General features: G+C 42.3%; 1 protein-coding gene across 2 annotated transcripts in view; it reads right to left on the reverse strand.

Moving 5' to 3' along the window:
* Positions 1-15,931, reverse strand: part of CEP85L (centrosomal protein 85L) — a 185,620-nt gene extending 169,689 nt beyond the window's left edge. For both annotated transcript variants that reach the window (XM_032780536.2, XM_032780534.2), the window contains exon 1: positions 15,842-15,931. In XM_032780536.2, coding sequence (XP_032636427.1) covers positions 15,842-15,905 — 64 coding nt within the window. In that variant the 5' untranslated portion in view covers positions 15,906-15,931. The remainder of the gene's footprint in view (positions 1-15,841) is intronic.
* Between the last annotated feature and the right edge of the window lie 3,699 nt (positions 15,932-19,630).

The raw sequence follows: 19,630 nt of genomic DNA on the forward strand, positions 1-19,630 counted from the left end.
TGTACACAAAACAGGGGAGTTGAGGGACATTTTGTCGACAGTTTTAATAAGATCCCTTTGGCCAAATCATGCCACCTTCCTTATGCTATACATTGAGAGGTCCTCTATGCACAGATTTCCCCTCGCCCATGCAGCAGGGTAGACTTGGAGGCCTTGCAACACTATTCCTTCCTTGGACAGTCCAGGGTCCACTTCAGGGGGTAAGAGATGTACTCGAAGCCACCATCATCTCCACCCACTCTGCAGAAACTAACACAGCTCTAGGCTTTAATAACCTTTCCAAGCATGTCCCTGATGGCCATCATAGACAAGGAGGAGTCCATAGTCATTCAGTTCCTAAAAGAGAAAACTGGGGGAAGGCAGAGCCTGCTAGGATCTGAAGTTGCTGTGGAAGTACAGGGTCTACATGCAGATGGCCCTGACCTACCCCGGAACTCTGGTCATACTCCAGGTTAGGGAGCGACTTCTCATCTCACTGCCCGCAACAGGGAGATGTGGGAAAATCTTTGCAAAGAGAGTCTATGAAATCTCTGCAAAGTCCCTTCCTGAAGCTGTGTCTGTGGAAGGGACAATTTAGTCCCTCTTTTTTACTGCATTTGCTGTCTTATTTTTCTTTACAGTTTTTGTTCCCCCCATTTTATGATTCTCTCTCTCTCTCACACACACACACACACACACACACACACACACACACTTGATCTTTACAGCATTAGCAGCGGACAAGCATTATAGATTTATATATGAAGAGCTAAACAGAATTCTTCTACATTAAGTCACCATCGGGCAAGAGGGAAATTGACTAAAAGACACACAGATTACTTAGATTACTTCTGTGGTTAGCTCCATTAATAAAGCACTACTGAGCCACAGTGTTACTTTGGCTGCTGTAGTCTGTCTGCTTTCGAAGGTTTTTCTGTGCTTATGATGGACAAATGATCAGGAAGCATGAGAACTGTGGTTTATGCATGTCAGGTGACCAGCAATACATGGCAAAGTCCTTATGTTCATGCACTCTGGAAAAGGCATTAGGGCAGGCTTCAAGCAACAAACATTCAGTATGGTAACTACATCTTTATTTCAACACATTTATTTTATTTAACAAGGCTTCCACAGTTCTTCAATTAGGAACTTTTTTTTTTTTTTAATCTCCTTCCTCTGAAAGATCAGGGATGGCCATAGCTGGAGATGGGACACTGGAGGAGAAAGGCCAGGTTCACGAGGTGCTACTGAACAGTTTCTCTGTCAGTGCTTGGCTGGCTGGTTCTTGTTCACATGCTCAGGGTTTAACTGATCATTATATGTGGGGCTGTGAAGGAATTTTCCCGAGGTCGGATTGGCACTGACCTTAGCGGGTTTTTGCCTTCCTCTGCAGCTTGTGGGTATGAGTCACTTGCAAGGATTATCTGGTCTCTCTCACTTAATCATTTGCTTGCTATTGCAGGGACCTCAGGCACTGCTGAACTTCAGTCTCTCCTATTCTCTGTCTGTGCTACATAATAGAATAGTCTAGTCTCCTGCGGGCTAAAATACTGGGGTCTAATGTTGGTTGTTCGGTTTTATGTCCAGGTGCTAGTGGCCTGTACTATAGAGTAGGTCAACTAGATGATCTGGTGATCCCCTCTGGGCTTATACTCTTAAACAGGGGTGGGCAAACTTTGTGGCCCGAGGGCCACATATGGGTGGAGAACTTGAATACAGGGCCATGAATGTAGAGCTGGGGAAGGGGTGTGGGAGTGTGTGTGGAGTGTTGGAGGGGATGTGGTGTGCAGGACGGGGCTGAGGGCAAGGGATTGGGGCACAGGAGGGGTGCGGCAGGGGGGTTGGGCACAGCAGGGGGCTCAGGGCAGGGAATTGGGGTGCAGGAGTGGTTCAGGGTGTGGGGCACCACTTACCTTGAGCAGCTCCGGGGTGGCGGCAGCGTGCAGTGGGGCTAAGGCAGACTCCCTGCCTGCCCTGGCCCCACGCCGCTCCCGGAACTGGCCGGCACCATGTCCTTGCGGCCCCTGTGGGGATGGGTGCCAAAGGGCTCCATGCTGCCCTTGCCTGTGGGTACCTCCCCCGAAGCTCCCATTGGCCGTGGTTCCCCGTTCCCAGATAATAGGAGCTGCGGGGGGCAGCGTCTGCAGGCAACAGCAGTGCGTGAAGCCTTCTGCCACCCCCTCCCCCCAGGAGCGCAGGGACGTAGTGCCGGCCGCTTCCAGGAGTGGTGTGGGCCCACGACGCCACAGGAGTAGCAATCCCAAGGGCCAGATCCAAACCCTGATGGGCCAGACCCGGCCCACAGGCCATATTTTGCCCACCCCTGCTCTAAAAGATGACCATAAATAAGAAGGAGAAAAAATGGATAAATAGTTAATCAGACGAAGGGAGGGAAAAACCAGAAAGACAGAGAAGTGGGAAAGGGAAGACTATTGTGACAAGAGGATAATTTTTATTTATTTTAGCATGGAGCTTAGAGTTGTAATAGAGGAAAGACAGCTCTCTTTATAAACCCCTTTTACAACTGGAAAAACTTTGTAGGGAAACTAGCAATTTTACCCACGTAGACTGATAACACGCTGCCCTCTGTATGAAAAAGGCCCGTATCTTATGTAACTCATCAGGAAAATAAACATTCACACATTAACGTATTCTACTTCCTAGTTTTCTGATCACGTAATAGGTGACCCTCCCATAATGCAAGCAAGTGAATAGAGAGAATAATGACGTGAGAAGGGAGGGAAGAATGACAAGGTAGAGGAGAGTGAGAAACCCAGGAGAATGGAGGGTGAAAGAGCATGAAGTCTTATCTAACTGAACTCCCTGACTTGCAGCTTGAAATCACAACTCAACTAGAACAGTATTTTAGACTAATTACATTTAATATTATAACCCAGAGTTACTATAAATTCATGTAATTTCTTCTGTGATTTGGTGACATGAATAATCTACTTAAAAACTTAACTCTCATGTTATGTTGTCTCAAACTCTTTAATCCAATTACGCCATATTGCATACAGATGGCTAAAGGTACAGTACTCTTTACATATCCCCAGAAGCCATTTCCAAATGTGTAACTCTCTTTGTTATAATACGGAACATCTAATTATGAACTCTCACAAATTATGAAGATTTTAACCTATTAGTATTTCCAGAGAAGAGAAAAACCCTCCGGGGAGAAGAAGGGAGGAGTAATACAAAATACAACAGTATGATCTTAAAATAGCATCCAAGACAGCGTCGTCATTTATATGGCTCTGTAAATGCATAAGTCACTGTACAATACTAGGTCACTGACAAGGTTTCAAGTCCTTTTTGGCAGAGATTAGATCAATCTAAAAGCACACGCACAGACAAACAGAACAAAGACGACAGGCAAAGATTATATGAAGACATTTGATTCAATTTGTGAGATGTCACATTCTAGCTTACAACCAAGTCTTTTTTTAAAAAAAAAAAAAAATATATTTACACACACACCCACACACACCCTTGAAATAAGGTGCAATATTTTAAAATTTTATTTACTTAGTTTCCCCACTGAGGGTTAATCGCCACTGAAACAGCTTACTAAGGCTGCGGTAGATTTACCTTATATGGAAATTTTTAAAATCAAGACAAGATGCTCTTCAAAAAAGATGTGCTTTACTGCAAACAGGAATTAATTAAGGGAAGTCCTATAGCCAGTGTTCTGCAGAATGACAGACCAGATGATCACAGTGTCCCTTCTGGCCTTATAATCTATGAATATACACACACACACACACACACACACACACACACACACACTTACTTAACTATAAAGATTTACTATCAACCTAGCAATCACAGGTAAAATCCTGGCCCCACTGAAGTCCATGAGAATTTTGCCATTTACTTGATTAGAGCCAAGATTTTATCTCACTTGCTAATATTTATGAGTTCCTTTCTTTCTTCCAGATACAGCCTATTAGCACACAGCAAAATTCAGAAACGTAGACTACAGATGTTTTTTATTTTACATTTGGCACAAAAGACTCCATAAATTACCTCATGCCTGCTATGCTGGCTCGCCTCCTTGTCTTCGTATTCAATGTACTCTTTACCCCTCTGTTCCACTTTTGCTCTCAATTCAATCTGATTACTGCAGACAGGGAGTTTCCTTTTTAAACTCAGGGTGCCTATCAATTAAAAATTGCTTTACCTCTCTTTTCATAGCATTAATAATAAAATCTTTTATAGATTTGGTTTTACCCTGTATTTGTGTACACTTCGTACACTGGGCCCTCTGGGTATGCAGCCAATTGTTGAAGTCGAACAAGACATATTGTACATGAACAGCTGAATCCCTTCTCCAGCATCAGAAGACCACTCAGACCCCCAAGTCAGTGTGCAAATTTAGCCCTTTCCCAGGGATTGGCTTTATTGATAACTCAAAGACACCACCACAACATAAACCTCTGCCCAAGTATCCTCTTATAGCCTGGCCATTCCTAGGGTTTCCCCTCCAGAGCCTCCTCTGTTCTAGCACCCTAATTCCTTCTCTTTAAAGAGCCAGTCCCACCTCCCTATATACAGGGTGGAGTTAATCATCATGTCTACTACGAGTCAGTCAACAAAACTCCAGTAGTTTTATAGAAGGTTCTCACACTTGCTAACACAGAGAATCACAGAAGAACTCTCGCTACCGTGGTGCACTGGATTTGGGAAAAAGAGAATAAAGATACCCCTCTTCTTCATTATAAGCAAAGGTATATAATGAACCTTGACTGTAAAGAACAGCCATGTAAAAAATGAACCTTGACTGTAAAGAACAGCCATGTAAAAAATGGGATGTAGGGAGGTGTATTACAATTGGTCAATAACTTTCAAAAATCTGGTATTTCTATTGAAACACGAAAATTTCCACATTTTTCAACTAGCGGTGATATGCACTATACACAAAGAGGGATCCACTTAAAGATCTACCACAGCCCATGTCTAAAAGTCTCAGGACGACGACTGTTCAAGAGGAAGCTCCAGTACCTTTCATCATAGATAGGATCTAAAAGTGGGACTCAACACTTCCATATCTGAGTGCAAGGGACAAAATCCTGGCCCCATTCAAGTCACTTGGAGCTTTGAGATTGACTTGAATGGGGCCAGGATTTCACCCCACAATTTTAACAAAAAGCACCAATTTTCTTTACACTTGCTACAGTGCATTTGGAATGAAATCCTTTCCTCAGCACTTAGCCAAAGTGAGAAAGCCACTAGGGAATTTCAAAGGGGAAAAAGGGACATGCATGAAGAAATGCTCCCAAGCTACAGAGTAGGAACAGAATCATTTCAGGACTCCCACTCCAACCCAATAACTGAAGCATTCTCTGTGGGCGAGTCCTGACAGGCAAAAAAAAGGGTTTATTTTTTAATCATATTAGCTTAACAGGATTGAACAGCCCTGTTAAGACATAGGGGAAAACTAGGCTACAACACAGCCAGCTAACACAGCTCCAAAACACGTTAGCAGCACCTTCCCTGGGCATTCCAATTGTGTTCAATGAAGATGATTTAAACATACACACTTTTTGTTTGTCATGACAGGACCTGGGACTCAACAGCTCCACTCCAATCCACTGCATGCCAGCATCCTGGAAGCTCCCACGAGCCAGGATAAACATTCAGTTTTCCTTTGAATAACAGCGTCAAAGGGCTTGCTTACTTTTGATGGCAAACATTCCCCTTAGCCCCACCTGACCCCACCCAGGGTACTCTCCAGGCTACCAACAGCTACTTCTGTTCCTCTTCCTTCTCAACTGATTCATGGTTTTATATACAGTAAAATCTTCCATATGATTTAATGATGATTCTTCTGATACAATGACCATACCAATCCCTTGTTCTATTTACATCAAAAGGAGCTGTGCATGAAGATACAGAACATCATGAATATAAGTGTTAGCCGTATTTTCTATATCACTTTTGCTAGAAAGATAGATTTACCCCTTTATTTAAAAAAAACAAACCACCTTGTGTGAGGTCATCCCTTTGAGCTTCTACACACAGATGCTTTCATCCTTTGATTAATGAGTCATAGAATTCTGTATAAAGTTAAGTCTTTTGGATTGATTCTCAACTATAAAACAAGTCTCCTAAGGATCAGGATTGTTCATACATATGGATAACTTTGTTGCAGAGCAGGAATCCAAGAAGAGCTGCCATTTTTAAAGAAAACCAATCTTGAAAAGCTGCCCAGTTTACCCAGAAACATATTTGAAAAAGTTGCAGCTTCCAACACCATCTGGACATGCCATATCGCAAAAAGAGTAAACCAGACACCAAAAACTGGATAACTTATGATAAAAATCTCAGACAAGGTTTCTGAGTGACTCAGGAATGATTCTTGCTTGGATACTGCATGTTAAGACTCTTTGATGAATTAAAAGCTGAAAATTATATTTGTCCCAATAAGCAAAAAGGATTTTGTTACATAGATTATATCTAATGTATATTATATATAAGAACTGTTAAAAGTATTGAACAAAATGCTTATTTATAAGCCTATCCACAAGCTTCTATGCCTTATAAATGAATTTGGATTTGGAAATTTCATGGCCTCTGTCACTAAATGTGCAGAAGGGGAGCATGTGCTCAGCCACTCCATGACTGGCTAGTTGTCAGAGATACACACGGTTTTGGGAATTACACGGACAGCTGCAGAAGAGAAAGTGATTAACACTACCAGGCACTCTTCTTTCTCTAGTAATTTCCCAGCTCTCTACTATCTGCTCTATAGCCCCTTCTTAAAAAATCCTTCTCTTGACCATGACACTAGTGTCACTCAGTCTTTAGCCTGCCTTTTCTCAGCTAAGGGTTTGTAAAAGCAGTCTTCCCTTATCACTTTAACCCCCAATTCATACAATCAGGGCTTTTGAGTGGAGCCCAGAGCTGGACTGTGGAGGAGCTCCAGAGCAGTGGAGCTGTAGGTTTTTGCCTGGAACTAGAGGGGAGCCAGAGCACAGCTCCAAAGCCCTGCATACAATACTATTCTGGACAAATTCCAATCTGCCAGTGCCATTGAAGCTGCCCTACTCCCTGGAGTTAACATCACGATCCTTCTTCCTACTGCTCCTCTCTCCTTATTCTCCTTGTCCTCCATGTGGGAGTCTGCAGCTGAATATCTACTTCCTGAAGTTACCAGATGGACTGTAGTGGTGAACTAAATCGGTGTGAAGAGGCCATTGGAAAGACTCATGTAGTTTTAAGATCTGATTCATCCTCCTTCTTGCTGCAGGAGTTTTTGCAACAGGTGAAACTTGAGGGACTAGTGCACCTCAACAAGGGAAATTCTTCCCAAGGGAGGACAGGTAGCATATGCACTATTGCCCTTTCTACACTTTCCACACACTTGCCACATGGCAGCAGAGGTCAAAGGGGAATGACATCAGGAAGAGGCATCACCTTCCAGGTCATGCCTCTGAGGGCTACTCAATTGACAAATGCTGGAAAATCAGTAGGATGCTGAATATTCTGACAGCAGAACCAGCTGTTTTGGAGAATGCTAACTTGGATCCCAAATCCTTAGATCCTTCTACCTAACCTTCCACAGGCAGCTCTGCAGGGAAATTGGCAGGTGCAGCTGAGCAAATGGCCAGGACCCCCACAAGGTTGGTCTCAGCTCTAAGTATATTTGCATGAATTCTTCAACCCCTACTTCTGAGCCTTTATAGGTTCCAATGACTGAGGGGCTGAGCAAATGCTTTGTAGCTCTGCCTGTGTCAGTCTGACCATCCTCAAATTAGCCAGGCCAGCAAAAATCTCCCCTACAGGGAAGTAAGAGATCTCTACACCCCTCTAGATTAGGTTCTGCATATTTTCTAAAAACTTATCAGAGGTTCTCAAACTGTGGTCTATGGATGAGCTCCATTCAGGTGGCCCACACAAAGTTCCTGCTAAAGTGCGCACCTGGATGGCCGCACACAAGAAAATGAAGGGCCACCCACCTAATTAGTGGAGCCATGAAGGGATGGCTCCACTAATTAGGTGCCTGAACCCTGGAGAAGATGCACATGTAAGATGAGGTGGTGGCCTTGGGGAGAACAGCAGGTAGGTGGGAGGGGACAGTGGGGTGAGAAGAAGAGGCAGGGGGGAATTTAGGAGATGTAGGGCTATGGTAGCCAGAGAAAGAGGCGACTTTCTCCAGGGCTGCAGTTGCTGGGGAGAGATGGCCCTCTTTCCTAGCTTCAGCTCTGTGGTTGCTGTGGCAGGGGAGATTCCCCGGCTGGGGCTGGGAAGGAGGGGGTCTCGCCCTCTCTCCCCGCCACAACACATGTAAGAGTTTTAGTGTAAACTTTCAGTTCACAGCAAAGTTGTGTGTCACTGAACACTTTACAACAAAGGGCAGAGTGCAAAAAAATTCTTCTTAACTACAGCTGTACAAAGTGGGCCACCATAAGAATTAACAAGTGGTTTTAACTCCTCCTGTTAAGCCTCAAGCAGCTTGCAAGGCACAGGCAGGCTTCTAAAGAATGTGGAAGGCAGAACAGTTGATACTGGAGACAAGTGTAGAACTATCCCTCTTCCTATAATAACCTATCCACAACATACATACTCTGCTCCCAACAATGGCAGCACAACCATTTGTTCCTACAATGTCAAGTCCTTCCAGAACCATTAGATTTACAAATCTTTTTCACTTGTGCTTTCTATCAAGACAGGGGTCTGCCAAACATAGTGATAACCTAAGCTTTATCCATACTATTGAAGAAAAAAAAAAAAAAAAAAAGAGTGGACTTTTAACACACTAGCTTACTCACGTTAAATGTTATATCCTAATACAGACAAGGTAAGTGCAGCTTTAACATGTACTAGCTGACTGAGGTAAATCTTTAAGGTACCAGTAAGGGTTTGCTTTCACTGGCTAACAGCTGTCAAAACTACAGCTTGCCTAGTCTATTCCATGATTTTAACACATTAGTAGTCCACATGAGTTAATAAACACCTGTTTAAACACATACATTCCCCTTTTTTTCTTACTGCAGACATAGACGCCCAGGGTAAACCATTAATATATAGTTCTGATTTGTATAGTGAGATAACTTCCCTGTATTATAACTTAATCCAATGCTTCTGAGCAGAGTATCTTAAAGAGTCATTTTAGATAGGTAGTTTGTAAAAATATATAGGATTACAAAAAAAATGTAGTCCATTGTCAGATCAGGAGTTCTGAGTGTGAGTATATAATTGAAAAGATTGCAGCCTTCCTTAAACACCACTGAGTAACAATACGACAGCTCTTATACTTCTTCATTTTGTAGAACCACCAATTCTTTGCACTCAACCTCTTAAGACATTAGTGTTTTGTAGTACGAATTCCCTTGAATATATACAGCTTTAAAATTAATGTTTTGAAAAGCTACAGCTTTGAGGAGAGATGTAAGGAGTTAACAGTAACTACCATTCCAACAAGGAATCTCAGTTTACTTCATTATTACTGAGGGAGAGTAAAGAGATCGCCTCAATGTCCATTCCCATAATTGTCATACTGAGTTTGTAAACGCCGATAATCACTCATTCTGTACTACAGCAACCTGATTTTTATGTGTCTGGCATAAATATGTATATGATGCCCACTCTATAGGGTGACATTAACTCACCATTTATTGCCCAGCGCGCAAAGATAAGCCCGCCTCCTTGCAGGCTTAGAGGACCATCACATCCTCAGTAGCTGAACCTGAATTACTGATGAGCAAAACTTGTTACAGAAATGAAATTACTGAATCTTTTCCCCCACCCCAACCCCCCCAATCCCCAAAAGAACTAAGTTTTCCCAAGTACTTCTCTCTTTTCAGTACAAACTAAGCACCTAAGTTTCTAAACACAACTGCCTAGTGGCATTAAAGAAAGTTATAACACCAGGAAAGCTCACAATGAGTTGCAACCTTATCACAATTTTAATTATGACATCACTAAGTAGGCTGTCTAACTCTTAATGTACTAGCTTATATATATGGTTTAAGTAAGAGAAACTTCAGGGGTTTGTGGATATGAACTAATCACATTCCTAATGTATTACAAGCCACAAGACTTAGGAACTTGTTTCTATACAATGTTAATCACACCCTTAGGAGATTCCTTATTTCAAGTTTGTTGAGCAGGTGGCCAAACCTTCCTCAGATACACAGACCCATGGCCGCAATAGTCCAGTTTTGGTTACTGCACTACAGTATCAACACAGATGGGCCCATTTACTTAAGGTAATAAACATATTACAAATAAATCATTAGGCAGTTGTCTAAATTCCTGCAATCATTTATATCATACTGAACACATACAGTCTGAGTGAATGATTGTTTGTCTGGTGAATACTGTTGATACAGATGAACATTTTCACAGCCTGAAGTGTGTCATTAATTGCCTGCGCAATTCAAGCAATAGTTTACAGGACTGGGCTTGGGGCTGGGCATCAGTTTCAGAACTCCCTGTGTGGTCTTCAGCAAGTTATAAACTCGTGCATCTCAGTTTATGCCTCTGTAAAATAAAGAGAAATTTCTTATCTAACTCAAAAGGTTTTTATGAGCAATAATGTTGCAAAGAGGTCTGAAAGTGACCTACTCATATTCTAAAAAATATTAGACGTGTTAACAGAGCTTAGACTGACTTTATGCCATGGTGTAAATGTTTACCATTTAATCCTTGGCTATAAAGAGGCACATAGGTTTGTTTACAGATTTGTGCACAAGTTAATGCCTACTTTCATTGCAGAATGGAAAATTCCCTTAAACTGCAGAATGAAAACGATTTAGAAACAAAACAGGATGTGAGTAAAGACTTCAAAGACAGCTAGACTTTCAACATTTTCCAAAGCATTCTGGGTATTTTTGTTGTGTATCACTGCAGTTTACCTATAAAGACAATTACTTGACTGGTTTCGGAAAATAAATATGAAAGAAAACAGAATAAATTTTATCTATGCTATACCTGAACATTTAATACACACAGGGCCAAATTACTCCTTGGTGTACACTCCAGGAACTGATCTGACCCATTGTGTGTTAAGAAAATTAAAATGAATTTATATCTTTCACAGAACAAAAAAACAACTCATGATCCAGTTATAACTAGTGATAGTGTTCCACACTCTGTATCTAATTTTTTTAAGTAGACCATGAAATTTTTCATGAAAAAAGGGGATGGTATTAGCCATCAATGTACTTTACTAAAAAAAGAATTTTTCCACGGATGTAGAATATGCTTCTAACAAAATATTATGTTTTCCTGGATAAACTATTCTGATCCATTTAATGTGAAGACCTATTGTGTGGGTCAACCAATCAAAATGCAATAACAGCTGGTCAATAATGTTGCAGTCTTCAACTCTACTGTACCAATATGCAACAGACAAAAAGATATAAAAATCTATACTGATCACTTGGTCCAAGAGAGAGATGTAGCTGGGGGGAGAGGGGCACATTGTCATAAGACAAGAATCTCCAGCTTTGAAAATAATGCCTTAACTTTAGTTCGCCAGTAAGAGACCATTATCTTATGACATCATACCTACCGTTTGAAGAGTCCCAGTTTTATTCCTTGTACCAACACAAACAATATCAGATCTGCTAACAGCAAAGTACATTGGCATTCATCATCAATGTTGAATCAGAATGGCTGTGCACCTCTAGCTACACTCTTTTCATTTGCTACCCTATACTATTTATAGACACCCTTAACTGCAGCAGTTTCTTCAGTCTGTGTTGGAAATATTTTTTTCAGAGATCAGAACTCAAAAGTTGCACTTGACCTTTATCTTCTCTTCATTTTTTAACTAACCATGCATGTCATTCTGTGTTGTGCCAAACTATACATTTGCTTTTAAAAACTGCATTTCGTATAATAGAAGAGAGCCAAAGTCCCTTTTTATTCAACTCAGATTATTCCAAAAGCACAACACTGGCGGGGGAGAGGGGTAAGAGGAGGATGGAAATCAGACAGAGAAGTAATTTATAGAATATTGCAGACACAGTTGAGATAAAGATTATCGGAACTGAGATTTGCTGAACAAACGTGAGTAAACCCATCATCTATTCATGGACTAAGGGATACTGGACGGTTGATTCGAACACAGAAACAGAACGTTCACTTTAAGTTTAGCCTAAACCAAATGACTTCCCACTGCAGACACAATGGGTATGTCTACAATGCAATGTAAGCTCGGGTGAGTAGAACTCAAGTGATCAGACCCTGGGTTTGCTAACCTAGGGCTTGAACATTTAACATTCATTTGTAACCCCAGGTTAGGAATTGTTGAACTCTGGGTCTCCAGCATCTACATTGCATTATGCAGCCCCAAGTTCAACCACCCATATCCCAGATTTCCTAACTGCCTCCCAAAATGAGGCTGCCATAGCCCTTGGCTCGTGGCGCAGCGTGGGAAAACTTGACTGTTAGTGGACAACGAAATTCTTTTTCTATTGTATGGCTTGGGTAGGTACCCATGACTGCAAATGTATATTTAAGTCTGATAGCCAGCACATTGCCACAGCAGTGAACTGGTGAATGTCCTTCAGGCCCCCGGCAAACAAACGAAGGGGAGACTCAGATATGATGTGCTCCATCGTTTGTGCCTGGTGACCACAGTCACATACAGGTGTTTGCCTGATTTTCCATTTAAAGAGGATTTGTCCACATCTCCCATGAAATGTCCTGATGCAATTCAAGCTGCTCCAGTCTTTCTGGCATAAATAAAAATCCGGTGGTACCTCAACAGGATCAACAATGAGCTGTTTGTTTTGAGCAGTCAAAATGCTCCATGTGACCCTACATTGAGCCTCAGCATTGAAGGTGGGTGTAAAGGTCTTGATACAGTTCCATAGAGGGTTGCGGGATTTTAATCTCGTCTTTGGTAGGTTCTGCAGGTCACTGTGCAGCGGGATCCTCGCGCTTGCATTAAGAAAGCAAGATGTCTGAACAGCTCTTCTAATCTGTGGAGGCTAGATATGAGATAGGACTGGGAGCCAGCCAACTGGAGCCAATTTGAGCATCACTGACACTATGTGCATACTATTATTGAGTTGAGTGTAAAGGAGTTTAGTGCGACTGCTGAAAGACCACACTGGCGCACAATATTCAGCTGCAGAATATAACGACCTCCCTGTGAAGGTAGTAACGATTATACTTTTATACCTCAAACCGCCCTTTTCAGGACCAAAAAAGAACAGTTGGCCAGTCCTCCAAGTATATCAATTTAATATAGAAGGGATGTCCTGGGGAAAAGGACAATGAAATCCAGCCTGTGAGATGGTGGAATACTTTTGGCAGACTCTCAAAACATGAGTCCTGAACCCTGGTTTGAACCCTGGATCACAGCATCACTCAGGCTAAGACCCTTCACCCCCGGGGGATCCTGAGACTGAGCCCCCTAGCACGATTTGCGTATAGACAGAAGGGGGATTAAATCTGAGCCTGAGTTTGAATTCTGGGATTAGACTGCAATGTTCACATAGCCAATAAGGGCCTGATCCAAAGCCCACTGAAGTGAATGGAAAGACTCCCATTAACAGGAATAGGTTTTGTATCTGGCCCTAAGTTTAGTGATCATAACAACCGATATTATACACTGCCCAAGTTCAGTTATTTCTACCACCGGATTTCAAATAATTATGGCCACCTTCTCAAAGCTGCCAAGTTCCTGCAGTTCCAAAGGAATCCACAGGTATTCAGACCTTCCAAAATTTAGGCCCCGGGCTGTTTTCTCTTTTAATTTTATGTAGAATATGACAACTTTTCCTATCAAAAGAATAGATAACTAGACAAAAGAATAACTAAGCCTTATAACTAATCTTTTATAAATATGTTATTAATCTTTTAAAACTATGTATAATTCCTGCTACCAGTAAAGAAATAACAGCATCTTCTTTCATACTACTGTAGCATACTTTGGACTATTTGTGAAGGTTCAGGCAACTGCTAGAAATATCTTATATTTTCAAGCAAAAACATGTCAGCTCAAAAGCAAACAATATTTCCATTTAACTATGCCAACTATTTATATACCATTTAATGAACGAGACAGATGTTTCGCAACAATTCCAAAATTAAACTATGCATCTCAATTTCAAAACTAACACAGTAGCCTGATTTCAATGAAATTACTTGCAAATTACACCAATGTAGAAGAAAGCAGAATTTATCCCTTTGACAATGATGTATTAATCTAGACTAGGGAGCAAAATCATGAGGATTTTACTTGAAAAGGAACTGCATGATTTTGCTCCCCCTTCTAGAAAACTGTCTAAAGCGCTCTGCAGTCAGTCCATTTATTTTATTTGCCCGAAGATAGAGGACTCAATCATGAAAGCCCTTGCTCCCATGAGTTGTACTATTCATGAGAATGATACACTACAAAATCATCTCTAAAAATTCAATTCTAAATATTAATCAGCCTGAAAAAGTCTTGCCAATCGCAGAAACTCAGAACTCAAATGCAGGCCAGAAACAGTTATGAAAGTGACATTAAAATTAAAGGTCCAAAACAACGTTAAAAAAAAAAAACGGGCTAAAATGTTGGTTGTAGTCCAAATCTGAAACAAGAACCATGCATACAGGCAACAAAGTCTATCATTTAGGTCCTTCATCCTCTAGGGTGAATGAAGGAAAAGCAGATTATTTAGATAAGATCAGCTTTTGTCGTCATCACCTCTATGTTCCAGCTAACTAAATAGCAAATGACATGTGTATAAACTATAACAGTTAGTTCTCCTGCAACAGTGGGCAGTTTATATTTATCTCTCTAAATCCAGCTAATTAGAGATAAAATAACTACCAATGTTGCAAAAGAATGACAGTATTTTCAAGTGCCTGACAGACATATACAGTTTGATCACAGTGCTGGGAACACACTGTTCCACATTAATAAAAAAATGGGTACTTTACTGGACACAACACAATGTCATTTCAGCAGTCAGCGCAACAAGAATCAAGGGGATCACATAGTGCATTGTTTAATTACCAACAGAGAGATATAACACATCTAAACACAATGAGACAGCTTCTTCTCTGGTGTAAATCCACTGATTTCAAGAAAACTTGCCTTTCCTTATTCTCATCCTTTTACAATCTAAAAAACACTTTAAATTGAATTACACCAGGGATGAATTTGGCCAAGATACCATATATCCTGAAAAGTTACACTACCGAAAAAACAACTGACCCAGAGGTATCACTATGTTTCCAGTCACTGTACCAGTGCTGCCTTAATTATACTCACTGACTAATATTCATTAACTAGATCTTTTCTTGCCATGTGCAAAAGAAGTACAGATGTGCAATAAGGACTCTTCCTCTAACCGCAAACTTGTCTCTCTCCCTTTTCAGCAAAACTAGTGAAGTATCTGATGGGGAACGGGGTTTTTTTTAGTCGCAGATTTAAAAGCAATTATGATCAGCCCTAAATATAGCCCCGAGCTAATTGCATTTTCCTCAGCTCAAATGGCTCCCTTAAATGCCCCTCTACACAGAGCAGCCTGTCTGCAAACGCATCACCAGTAATTAGTTGCACTGATCTTCTGCCACCTCCCCAAAACTATTATTCTCCCCTCCACCCCCATCCTTTGCAACTGTTTCTGAAGCACAACCGAACCGATTAGTTGTGGGGCCGGGTGTGCCCAAAGCCAGCCTTGGGGCACGGAGACCAATCTCCCGGCCATCTGTTTAACCTGGGAGTGGGGAGAGGAGGAGACGTGCCTGGGGGGTATTGGCTGCTCTCTGCAAACCCGGCGCGGTGCCCAGATGTCACCAGGCAGCACGGGGTTCCCGTTAGGCAGGGGCCGCCCAGGGTGGAGGCAGGGTCCGGGCGAGAGGGAGGGTGGCAGGCAGGGATGGATGCGCGGCCGAGCAGGCTCCTTACCGGCTTTGTAGCTGCGCAAGCCGCCACCGTCCCCTAACTCAGGGAGGATCCTGCTGCCCCACATGGTGCCGGGGCCCCGAGCCCAGCAGCACCGCGAGCTTCCCCGCCTTGCGCCGCGGGGCCCGGCCAGCAGCGGGCGGACGCGGCCGGGCAGCGCGAACTAAGCGCCGCGCCGCGGCCGGGCGGCTACTGGGCTGCTCCCGCCGCCGCCGGCCCCCCGGGTCAGCCCTGAGGGCAGCGCGGCCATGGCGCACGCAGGGATCGGGCTCTCGCCGCCTCCTCGCGGGGCGCAGCACCGGAGACAAAACTTGCTTTATGCTGGGGCCGCCTCCTCCTGCGCGGCCGGCAGCGGGGCGGAGCCAGGGGCGGGAGCCCCGCAGATGCTGCTGCTTCTCGGGCGCTGAGCCGCTTGCATAACCCGGCCCAGGGGGAGGGGGCGCAGGCGGAGCGGCCGCGGGGAGGATGACAGAGGAGGGAGTCCTGTGATCATGTACCGGGGCGGGGAGGGGCTATGCCCCACCCCGCCGTCCCACATACATATCTGCCTATCTAGATTTCCACCACAGGATACCCGCTGTAGCCACTCAGCTATCCCTTATCTCCTTTCTGCCCCTTCCCCCCTTGTCCAGTCCTGCATTTCATATCTACAGCCTGGAAGCCTTCAAATCCCATCTGCGTTTCATGGAGCGGGTGCCTTTTTATTTTTTACAAGGCCTCAAACTTAATTCAGCTTAATTTACCTTACAGGACAAAAAGAACTGGAAAACTCCAGGACTGTATATTCCCAGTCCTTCCTCTGCACTCCCCAAACGTTTTCATTGCCTTCTGCCCCCGAAGATCTCATCTATATTCCTCACTTAGTTCATATAGGATCAGGGAGAATTAAAAGGACAGCCACATGGGTGAAATCTGAATACAGAGGGATCTGAAAACCAATTCTTTCCTGTATCTTCCTAAACAAGTTACCAAGAAGAACCTTGCCAGGTGCATGGAGAGAGTAGTAGTATGAAGTTGGGATAATATTGAGAGAAGCTGATGACTAATTTGCAGTGTGAGGGTGCCCCAATGTATCAGACATTCCCAAAGCTGCTTCTTGCCTTTGCCTTAAGCCCCCTTCCACCAACAGCCAATACAGGGAGACTTGTAACCCCTCCAAAAAGGCCAGGGTAACTAGCTACTGACCAGCACAAAGCAGAGGAGCCTACATCTCCTCCCTACTACATAATGTATATAAATAACAAATGTACAGAAAAAGGATTTGTGTTATGATGACAGAACCTACCTTGGGTTTACTCCCAAGCTTGCACTAGAAAGACATTTCAGCTGCCAAATGAAAGAGAGCTACAACATTATACTTATCTTAAAGAACTGGAAGGGACCCCAAAAGGTCATCTAGTTCAGCCCCCTGCCTCCACTAGCAGGACCAAGTACTGATTTTGCCCTAGATCCCTAAGTGGCCCCTTCAAAGACTGAACTCACAGCTGTGAATTTAGGAAGCTAATGCTCAAACCACTAAGCTATCACTGAATCCAATCCCAGCCCACTTAGAAGAGTTTATGATAATAATACATGATTACCATATACTTCTCTGCTTCAAATAGCAGAAGAAAAAAAGATGAAGACCAATAAGAATTGCAACTAATTTGGATTTATTTAAAGAACACTAAAAAGGCCCCCACAAGAATCACTAAGTGCCCTAACAATTAATTACTTACAATCACAAATAACAACCATCCAGCAGAAAAAAAATGCAAATAATGAATTAGCTCTGCCAGAAATAAATCAAAAAATGAAAATAGCCACATCCTCAGAACACAGCTTCTGCCTGCCCCCAAATCCCTGTCAAATGGCTTCACAACTGGCTGGCATATTCATTACATTGTTGTTGGTCTGCAGGAGGTGTTAGAATAACTGTGTCTCAGTTGGCCCTTTTTTAAATGTGCTTCTGGAAAAAATTCAACCTGACCTCCATCAGAAATACACATCAATAAACAAGGATGCAGAGATAGTGGTTGAGAAAAAGTACTTAGCTAAACACCCAGTATACATACTTCATTGGACCCACCCTCACAATAGTAGACCACTACAATCCAGACAATAGAAATGAGGGATTCAGACACTATGCCCTGTGATGAACACAGTATAAATGCATAGTAGCCTAAACAGAGGGTCAGATGGAACACTACAGTATGTGTTCATTGGAAACATTCAAGCAAGCAACAAACCCTGTGCTCATGTAACTTCTTGCTGATCCAGTGCAGTGTTTTTTTTTAAATGGTAGCTGATTAACACAAATGATCTTTTATTTTCTTATTTTAACCCATTATGGGGGATCTAACGGTTACAGATTGTACTTTAGCAAAAACACATTAATTTACCTATCTAGGTGTTTGTAATGCACATATCACAAAATAGTTTTTAAGCAGTGGTTCTAGGTAGAGGCTTCTGGGCAAATGTACATTGGCTAAAAAACAACAGATAGAATCACAGAAATGTAAGACTGAAAGAGACCTTGTTAGGTCACCTACTCCAGTCCCTTGCACTGAGGCAGGTCTAAGTATTATCTATACCCTCCCTGACAGGTCTCTATCTAACCCATTCTCTAAAATCTCCACAATCTCCTTAGGTAGTTTTGTTCCAGTACTTAACTACCCTAATAGGGAGTTTTTCCTCATGTTTAACCTAAAATCTTTCATGTTGCAGTTTAAGCCCATTACCCGTTGTTTGTCCTCAGTAGTTAAGGAAAACAATTTATCATCACCCTCCTCTTTATAATAGCCTTTTATGCACTTGAAGACTGTTATGTCCCCCTGCAGTCTTCTCTTCTCCAGACTAAACAAACCTATTTTTTTAAATTTTTCCTCATAGGTCATATTTTGTAGACCTTTAATCCCTTTTTTTGTTGCTCTCCTTTGGACTTTCTCCAATTTGTCCACATCTTTCCTAAACTGTGGTGCCCAGAACTGGACACAGAATTCCAGGCCTTAACACTTCTGAGTTGACTGGAAAAATTACTTCTCGTGTCTTGCGTACAACACTCTTGTTAATAAATCCCAGAATGATTTTCCGTTTTTTTGCAAGAGTATTATATTGGTGATTCATATTTTGTTTGTGATCCACTATAACCCCCAGATCCTTTTCTGCAGTACTCTCTATGCCATTATCCAAATCATTTAAAATGCAAATACTAAAATTGGCAAATGTCTAACCCTTTGTTCAGGCTTTCAAATAAGTCCAGTCTCCTTCTTATATACAGACTGGGGTCCTTCACATGAGATGTTAAAAAAAGGTCCTATCTACTCAAAGATCCCATAGTTCTTTGCCTAAGTGTAGGCATTTACCCCAATATCCTTTCCATAATATCTCATTTCCTGTCCACCTTGTGCTGTTGTGCAGTGACCTGGTTTGTGCCTGAAATGACTATATGTATATGCTGATGGGCTAAATCCTCCAGACCTTTTTAAGTCAAAACCCACCACAGATCAGGATGCATAGTTCCCAAAACCTACCTCACTTCTTGCCCAGAGGAACCACACTGGTCACTTTTCTCCACAGCATAGAAGGTACCCAGCAAAGGACAGGATTTTCTCTTTACTGAATACTTCTCTCTAGCCAGTCTTATTATCACTAAGACTTCAAAGCACAGTGTTTATAACTTGAACCACAAGTATGAATAGTTCAGCCTTCTTAAAACAACCTCAAAATAAATTGGTAAACAAATATAAATCCTCTAGACAGGCACAGTTTGAGTTTAGCCAAAACAAGGCAGCTGACTATGACAAGCAAAAT

The sequence above is a fragment of the Chelonoidis abingdonii genome, chromosome 3, assembly GCF_003597395.2.
Source record: "Chelonoidis abingdonii isolate Lonesome George chromosome 3, CheloAbing_2.0, whole genome shotgun sequence".
In the NCBI taxonomy this organism is placed as follows: domain Eukaryota; kingdom Metazoa; phylum Chordata; order Testudines; family Testudinidae; genus Chelonoidis; species Chelonoidis abingdonii.